General features: G+C 51.9%; 1 protein-coding gene across 1 annotated transcript in view; it reads left to right on the top strand.

The window, feature by feature from the left end:
• Shank3 (SH3 and multiple ankyrin repeat domains 3) overlaps positions 1–9,211 on the top strand; it is a 72,795-nt gene that overhangs the window by 54,928 nt on the left and 8,656 nt on the right. The window contains exons 22-23 of the mRNA XM_013025732.1: positions 7–797; positions 9,103–9,208. Coding sequence (XP_012881186.1) covers positions 7–797; positions 9,103–9,208 — 897 coding nt within the window. The remainder of the gene's footprint in view (positions 1–6; positions 798–9,102; positions 9,209–9,211) is intronic.

The following is a 9,211-nucleotide window of genomic DNA, read 5'->3' on the forward strand; positions in this document are numbered from 1 at the left end:
GGCCAGGGCAGCTCGGAGGAGGAGCCCGAGCTCGTGTTCGCCGTGAACCTGCCGCCCGCCCAGCTGTCCTCCAGCGACGAGGAGACCAGGGAGGAACTAGCCCGGATCGGGCTGGTGCCACCCCCGGAAGAGTTTGCCAACGGCATCCTGCTGGCCACCCCGCCCCCAGGCCCCGGCCCCTCACCCACCTCGGCGCCCGGCCCGGCCTCGGGGAAGCCCGGCAGCGAGCCCCCTCCTGCCCCCGAGTCCGCAGCCGACTCTGGGGTAGAGGAGGCCGACACCCGAAGCTCCAGCGACCCGCACTTGGAGACCACAAGCACCATCTCCACCGTGTCCAGCATGTCCACCCTGAGCTCAGAGAGCGGAGAGCTCACCGACACCCACACCTCCTTCGCTGATGGACACACTTTTCTACTCGAGAAGCCACCAGTGCCTCCCAAGCCCAAGCTCAAGTCCCCGCTGGGGAAGGGGCCGGTGACCTTCAGGGACCCGCTGCTGAAGCAGTCCTCGGACAGTGAGCTCATGGCCCAGCAACACGCCGCCTCTGCCGGCTTGGCCTCTGCCGCCGGGCCTGCCCGCCCTCGCTACCTCTTCCAGAGAAGGTCCAAGCTGTGGGGGGACCCGGTGGAGAGCCGGGGGCTCCCTGGGCCTGAAGATGACAAACCAACTGTGATCAGTGAGCTCAGCTCCCGCCTGCAGCAACTGAACAAAGACACACGCTCCCTGGGGGAGGAGCCGGTCGGTGGCCTGGGCAGTCTGCTGGACCCTGCCAAGAAGTCACCCATCGCAGCAGCTCGGTGAGCAGGGATGCGGGAGGGTCCTGCCCCCTGTCTTCTTTTCCTCTTGTCCATGGGTAGGCTTTCCTCTGACCCCCTTCACATTCCTATCTCTCATTTCTCCATGGCACAGCCACTCTCCACTCCCACCCGTGTACCTGTCTGTCTTGTCTTGTTTTGCTGTCTGGAATAGAAGGTTCCTTAGGGAAGATGATTTCCACATCCCTGTTGGTGCTAGGAGTGAACTCAGGTGGAGACTGAGCACCTTCTGGGCCCTCCCTACCCCGATGTTTGCAGATCTGGTTCCTCGCCCAACCTGCCTTTGCCCTTAAGGGTTTCAGGGTCTACTTTGGAGCCACACCCTCCTCCTCACAGCTCTTTGGCTCTTCTTTGGTTCTGTATCTCCCAACTGTACCTCCACTCCTGTCTTCCTTGTGTCAGTGGGGCTTCTTCATGTGACCAGTGCTACCTGTCCAGTAGCTGCCCCTTGCCTGGACTCCTTTTGAGTACTAGAGTACACGGGCTCCATTTGAGAACCTGCCACAGACTTCCTGTTTTTCTGTCCCATGAGCATTTGTCTTGTGACACACTTTAAAGCCAGTCAAACTCAGATTTCTGGGTATAATTTTTAAAGTACCTCAGGAATATAGATGGAAGTCGCATCTCTGCCCTCTCACCTTCTGCCCTCCCTTTCCTGTCCTTGTCCCTCTGTCTGTCCTGTTCCCCACCATGGGGACTTGGGGGAAATCCTGGCATGGGGAAGCACTGAGTTGGGGTCTGGGTGCTGCTGAGGCCGCTGCTACTCTTGTCTAAATAGAAGCCTGCCAGATCCCTGAGCTGACCCCTCAGCCCTTCCTACAGACTCCCCATGTGGGCTGCTTTTGTCCATGCCCTAAGTTTGGGTGGGATTCTACCTGCTGAATCTCCCTCATTGCTGCCCTGCAGAACACCCTGGTGGGCCCTTCACTGTCTGTGAATGCAGAGTTCACAGATTCATGAGTGGTACACAGCTTAAGTACTGCAGATCTTTTATTCTGCTGTTTTGGTTTTATGTCAGTTCTGGGGCTTGAACTCAGGGCCTTGGCACTGTCCCTGCACTTTTATGCTCAAGATTGGTGCTCTACCACATAAGCCACAACTCCACTTCCAGCTTTTTGGTGGTTAATTGGAGATGAGGGTTTTGTAGACTTTCCTGTCCAGATTGGCTTTGAACTGCGATCCTCAGATCTCAGCCTCCGAGCCACTGACCCCTGGCTTGCCAGTCTCTCTTTTTTTTTTTTTTTTTTAACAGGATCTGTCTACCCTAGCTTCTTTCAGGTTAAGAACCCAAAGATTAAAGGGAGCTTGATAATTACCATTCCTCTCTTTGAAAGTTAAGGAATACTGTTGTAGATCCTGTTATCCTGGGAGCTTGCTCTGGGAACGTTACTCTCTTCTAGCTCCCAAGTGATTTTTGAAAGCCTCTTCCCAGCAGTGTAGTATGGAAGGCACCCTTAGAATGCGCATGGTATAGGTGTGGATGAATTAGGACAACCTGTTGGTATCCAGACCTCTCTGTAGAACCAGATTCCTGAGGACAGAATCTTCTGACTCAGCATTGGCAAATTCCCTGTCCTCTGTTTCTTCCCTCAACAGCCCCTCCATATATCTTTCTTTTGGTCCTAAAGTCAAAGCTACTTAAGGTTCATAGCACAGTGGCTGGTCCAGTATAGGCCCTCAAAAGACACATGTTGAGTGAATAAAAATAAAGTACAGTGCTGGTGCTGTCGTTGTGATTTCCAAGGAGGCGTCTTAGGGCACATTCAAGGGAGAACAAATCCAACAACTGAGAGTCATTGGGTGTTTGGGGAACCTAGTTCTTGTCATTGGTTTTGGGTCTCAGGGCATCTGGACAATTGTGGGATGGGTTCCAGGTGATTCCTCAGCCAGAACCTTGTCTTGATTCATCCTCTCACCATGTTTGGTGTTCACCTCAGTAGGGATAAGGATCTTACTCTGCCACTCTGCACTTCCCCTTGTACTTTTCTTCCTCAGATGTCAGTTGGGTTGGGTGGGCAAGACCATTTTCTGTCTACAGATTGCTGGAAAGTAAGCCTGTTTTTCTTTGTTTTTGTTTTTTTTTTTTTGGTCCTGGGGCTTGAACTCTTCAACTCAAGGCTAATGCTCTTCTACTTGAGCCACAGTGCCACTTCCGGCCTTTTCTGTTTATGTGGTACTGAGGAACAAACCCAGGGCTTCATGCATGCTAGGCAAGCACTCTACCACCAAGCCACATTCCCAGCCCCAGAATTTTCACTCTTTTAACAGGTCATGTCTCAGCTCTGCTTTCTTAGGTAAGCCCTTAGCCTCTGTGAAGGCCCATCTGTCCTCTGTGTGCAACATCAGCTATGGAACATGGGACTCCCTGTATGGGAGCTAACATTGCCTGCCATTGCTGCCAGGTGTTTAGACTAGGTTAAGTCTTAGTGAGTCCTTTATAGAAAAATAAATGTGCTCAGCAGGGCACTAGAGGATGTCAAATCACATTATTAAATCCTTATAACCATTCTTTTAGATGGACAATTATATAAACTCCACTTTCCAGACAATAAGACAGGTTCCAGAGTGTGTCACTCCATCCAGTAAGTGGTAGCATGTCTTGCCTGTTTTATTTGGAGCCTCTGTCCTTAAGTCCCTTCTGATGAAATACTCTGGGTTTATGCTCAGTAATCCCACCTTGAAAAGGCAGACACATGTTTGCTACACAAGCACAGGTATCAGCATGTGTACAATAAATGGCTCCTGTCAGTTGGCTCGGTTGCACTAAGCCACCCTTTTGCTCTGTGCTCCCTTTCTGCCTCTGTGTTTTGTTCTGTTATCACCCACTCTTCTACTTCTTGGGCTCCTTCTCACTATTGGACCTGAGCAAAATCACAACCCTCTATGATGTCTCCCCTGCTGGCCACCTTAGTCCCTTTGTTTCTGGCTACAAGCTGTGTCCAGCCTGTCGTGATGCCCACCAGGGCTACGTATCAGTTTCTGACCTGCAGCCAGTGATCGCTGGAGTCTAGTGCTTACTTCTTACTACTAGGAAAACCTACCTTTTAGAGAATTGTCTCAGTGTGTGGTACTGTGATGTCCAGGGGTGGCTGCTTCTTTACTAGGACCTATCTTGTCAGTGATCACATCTTTGAGTTGCAATCCTGGTTTCTTGTATAGTCCCCGAGTTTTGCTACCCAGGCTCATCTGTTCCCTGCCCTCCCCTTCCTCCCCCCCCCCGCCCTCTATGGACATCCCCAAAAAGCAAACCCTTTACTGCCCGCCTTTTCCACAGAGGCTCAGACCAGACTGTGAAGTCCTAGGCAAAAGTGGTCTGCAGCTTTGGTCTTTTGGGAGTTAAACTGCCCTGTAGATATATCATGAGGCCAAAGTTTGCTAACTTGTGAAGATATGATCAGTTCCTTCACAGTGAGATCATCTTTGGTTCTAGTGTAGTAGCTGGAGGATACAGCATCCTGAGTGTTTCCTCAAGTTCAGGATCACTGGCCTTCTGAATGTTTATCCCAGGTAGACTACCTGTTCTATGCTTCCAGCTTGAGGTCCAGCCCTGCTGGCAGTAGACCATTTGTCTACTCAGAATCTCAGACCCAACTCTAAGGCTGCATTTGGCCATTGATACAGATTTGACTTTGAGTTCCACAACTGGTCTTTAGGCCCCTCCTTTGTTCATGAAGAGGCCCACACCTATCTCTGAACTCCATTTGTCTTCCAGGATCCATACTTGAGCTTGATTTTCACATGTAATTTGAGTCCTACAGCAGTGCTTTGCTTACCCAGAGCCCTGCACATGCCAGGAAACAAGCACTCTACCACTGAGCTACATCCTTAGCCCTGCCTGTCTTCTACCCCAGCCCCTTTCCCCTCCCCCTTTTGGAACAGGAGCTTAGTATGTAGCTCAATCTGGCCTTGAATTTAAGAGCTGACTTTGAACTTGAGAGCATCCTAGGCTGGGAAGGTGGCTCAGTGGTGGAGTGCTTGCCTTGCATGCATGAGTCCCTGGGTTTGATTCCTCAGCACCACATAAACAGAATAAGCCGGAAGTGGCGCTGTGGCTCAAGCGGTAGAGCGCTTGCCTTGAGCTGAAGAGCTGAGGGACAGCGCCTAGGCCCAGAGTTCAGGTCCACGACCGGCAAAAAAAAAAAAGAGCATCCTGACTTGGCTGCCAAGGTGATGGAATTAAATGGTGTACTACTACTCCTAGTGGCTTTCAGTTTTATATCTATCTGTCTGACCCTCACATCTGAAAAAAGTTTATGGAGAAATAGGATTGGAAACAAATTCAAAGAGATTCTTTGCTGAGTACTTCTCAGCTTGTATGGAAGGAAATGTGGTTATGCTGTGTTCTCCAGACCACTTAGGATTACTATGTCTCATAGCAAACTCACTTTCCCAAAGATGATTGAGAAGCCCCGCACTGGCTGTCTGCTGTAGGGTCCTACCTATTAGCTTGTTTTTCAGGGATCCAGACAAAGCCCTGTGAGCTTGGGAAACCATTTCCTGCAGTGCCCAGGTAGGCAGTGGATCCAGGGTTCACTATGACCCTGCAGGCCCTGAGCTCTCTTGTGGAACAGGAATGGTGGTGGCAGGAGAAGAGACATGCACAGAAGCTGCAGAGCCATGACTAGTTCTGTGTTCTTACAAGGATTCTTTTCTTTATTGAGGAACCCAAAGTTGCAGAAGGCTACAGGCCTAGACTTTTTTTTCCTTTCTTTTTTGTATTTTGTGCCTGTCCTAGAGCTTGAACTAGGGGTCTGGGCCTTGTCCCTGAGTGTCTTTGTGCTCAAGGATAGCACTCTACCACTTGAGCCACAGTACCACTTCTGGCTTTTTCTGAGTAGTTTATTGGAGATTAGAATCTCATGGGCTTTCCTGCCCGGCTGGCTTCAAACTACAATCCTCAGATCTCAGCCTCCTGAGTAGCCACCAGCGCCTGGCCAGACCTAGACTTTTACCACAGGAATGCAAAGGAAGAAGGCCTGAGGTGGATGCCAGGCCTGAGTATGAACTTCTTCCTGCAGTTGGTACCTAATGGCCTGACAGAAGTGGGAAAGCTCAGGAGGAAAAAAGGCTGTGTTATTTTTTAAAGATGGTACGTTTTTTTCAATGCATTATCCCTGGATTTGTGCCAGATACCAGAATTCAAGGAGAATAGTTTAAAAAGTGAGAAGCCAGGATTGCAGTTTAGTGATAGCTTTTGTGACATTTATGAGGCCCTAGATTTGATCCCTAGCACGAAAAGAGGTAAGCTAAAAAGCCATGAGAGCGTGAAGAAGAACCTGGACCTAGAGGAGATAAGGAGTACTTGAATTAATACTTGGGGTTGGTGACTTATTCATAGTAGGGGTGAAAAGATAGGGGAGATTACTTGCTTCCAAGCTTCTCAAGTGGGAAAGATGGGCTGCTTTTCACCAAGGCAAGGGGCATATTAGAAGACCATAGACTACTGAACTGGAGTTGAGAAAAGACTGGTAGTGCCTCACATATGCCATCTCTGGGCACATCAGCTGTAGCAAAGGGTGGGAGTAGATAATGTGGCCCAGGAGAACTGTAGATTATGAAGAGAAGGAGCCAGAAAAGTCCATCCAGGAAGGATATCTTTAAGAGAAACAGATGACTGTGTCAGCCACAGGTCCGGTGTTGGTGACTGCCTAGAAGTGCCAGACCTCATTGGCCAAGATTCTCAGTAGTTAGTGAGATAGGACAATACCAGATACTGGTGGGAAAGACCTTGGGAGTCATAGATACTTCACTGAGCAATCTGGACTCAAGTCATGACACTTGGTGTGGTATTGTATCTTAGAGGATAGTTGGCCAGAAGTCCTTACAGCGGTGGCAGTTGCTTAACCAGGAAGATAGATAACTAGGAATGACAGTTGTCAAGCATGGTATACAAAGATGGAAGCTCATAGAAGTCAGATCTGGATACTTCAGGGATTTCTACCATAGGAGCGAGATGAGCAGACCCCAGGCTGTGTGTTCCTTGTCCATTCCCTCCTGTGGGAAGGAATAGCCTTCCTTGGGCATTCCTTCTAAGCCTCCTGAGGTCTCCAACATGGGTGGCAGATGGTCAGAAGGTAACTGGTCTTCTCTCTACTCCTATCCCAGTAGCTTCTCAGCCTTGTGGATACAGGTATACCTCTGAAGGACGCCTGCACCCATCCCAGGACTCCACATCTCTGTGACCATGTTGGAGGGCTGACAGGCACAGTTTTGCTCTTCCCAACTTGGCCTTCCTGGACCTAAATCCTGTTCTAGGCCCTGGCTGAACCTTCCCACTATACTGCCAAACAGCTTCCTGTACCTTTTGCCTTCACTACTCAGTTGTGGTCAAACTTAGCACGATGCCATGTCTCATCTGAGACATCACAACATGGGAACTGAACTCTTGGGTTGAGTCCTGGGCTGTCCCATCCTGTGGACTACCTGGGGTTAGGAGCAGGGTAACATTTCTAAACCTATTCTATGGTTCCTTACAGTCTGGCCACACAAATGTGATTCCCTCATAATCTCAGTCCCTGCAGCACTCCCAACTCCACTGCCTTCTCTGGACTCCACTTTGCCTGGAAGTGTGGGGCTAGGTTCCATGGCAGCAGTGAGTTTCTTCGGGTATTTCTGCCTGTTTCTTGCTCCTGCTACTGGGGCCCCACTTCTTACCCCCACTCCTTTGTTGGGAGGCACTGTCTGGCCTCTTCCGGGAGCTCTATTCTGGATGTAGGGAATTGGGAGAAGGCAGCAGGGACAGGCTAAGGAGGAACAGCCTGTGGAACAGATGGAAATGATGGAGAGTGGGAGTGAGGGATTTCTGGAGAGGGGATGACCATCTATACGGAGATGAAAGATAAAACCTGCTTTAATGGAGGGGAATGTGTTAGCTTTCTTGTCACTGTGACAAAGTAGCCGACATAAACACCAAACAGGAAGAAGAATCTGTTTTGGGTCATGGTTTCAGCCCCTGTTAGCCTTGTTGTGGGTCTGTGAGGACGCACGCAGAGCATCACAATGGCAGAAGTGGAACAGAGCTGTTCACCTCTGAGAAGTATACAGACACGAGTCTGGGACGAGACAGAACTCCCAAGCACATACTTCCTCTAACTAGGCCCCACCTCTGAAAGTTTCTACCACCTCCCAATAATGCCTTAAAATGATGAACCTTCAATTGGTTAGTATATTGATGAGGTCAAAGCCCTCATGATCCACTCACTGATGGGCTGGGGACCAAGTTTTTAATACATGAGCCTTTTGGGGGGACATGTGATGACCAAATCATAATGGAGGACAATGTTAAGAGTGCTGGAGCGGATGTGGGACGGGCATTGTGACTCTTGGTTAGCAAAGCACCAGGGGAGGCAGCAGCTCAGATGAGGGATACTTGGGTCAGCCCAGGAAGGGAGGTCCTTTGCCTGCGCTTGTCTACGTTGCTTAAAGGAGAGCTGTTCCCATGCAGGCAGGCCAAGGATTCTCTGAGGTCTGCCCATCACACGTAGAACGTTCCTCCCTCAGCACCTCCGCAGTAGCTGAGACCTCCTCCTGAGCCCCTCCCTCCACCGGGGGTCCGGCAGGGGTCCTGCATCTGGCTGCCCATCGTGTGGTTGTGGGCCTGGCCTGCTAACATTCTCTCTCATTGCTCTCTCCTGCCCATCTGCATGTGGCTGCTCTGTCTAGCTGCGCGGTGGTCCCGAGCGCCGGCTGTGTAAGTGAGCATGCCCATCCCATGCCTCTTGCGGTCCATGTGCTGTGCCTGGCTTCCCCAGTCTGCTTTGCATGGGCTGTGGGAGCTGGTGCCCCCGAGCGCCATGCCGCCATAGTAAGGGGTAGAGATGGGATGAAAGGTTCTGGAAGGGCCGGCCTTCCCGCTAGCAGACTGAGGAAGGGCCTAGGTCCTGCCAGGTGAGGCTGGGGAGTCAGGTACCGCTGTTCCTGCGTGTCTGTGTGTGCGCTGCCGGAGCCCTGCCGCTGCACGCGCGCGGCCCACGTCGGCGCCGTGGGTTAGTCCCGCGCAGGGGCCGCCTTCCTGTCACCCGTGTGCCGGTGTCTCACGCCCGCATGTGCCCTACCTTGTGTGGATGTGAGTGCTCCATGGTTTCTGTCCCCCGTGTCATGGGCCTCACTGCCAGCCGTCCCTGAAGCCGGCCAGGTCTCGGGTCTCCCGGAGAGCAGAGCAGCGGGCGGGGCGGGGCGCAGCCTCGAGCGGTCCCGCCTTGGTGTGGGGCGTCTGCCCGTGCCCGCGCCCGCCTGCCCGTCCGGTGTGCGCACCCTCGCCTGGCCCTGACCCCCTCTCCCTCCGCAGGCTCTTCAGCAGCCTCGGTGAGCTGAGCGCCATCTCAGCGCAGCGCAGCCCCGGGGGCCCGGGCGGCGGGGCCTCCTTCTCCGTGCGGCCCGGCGGCCGCTACCCCGTG

Source organism: Dipodomys ordii, unplaced genomic scaffold, assembly GCF_000151885.1.
Source record: "Dipodomys ordii isolate 6190 unplaced genomic scaffold, Dord_2.0 Scaffold87, whole genome shotgun sequence".
NCBI lineage: Eukaryota > Metazoa > Chordata > Mammalia > Rodentia > Heteromyidae > Dipodomys > Dipodomys ordii.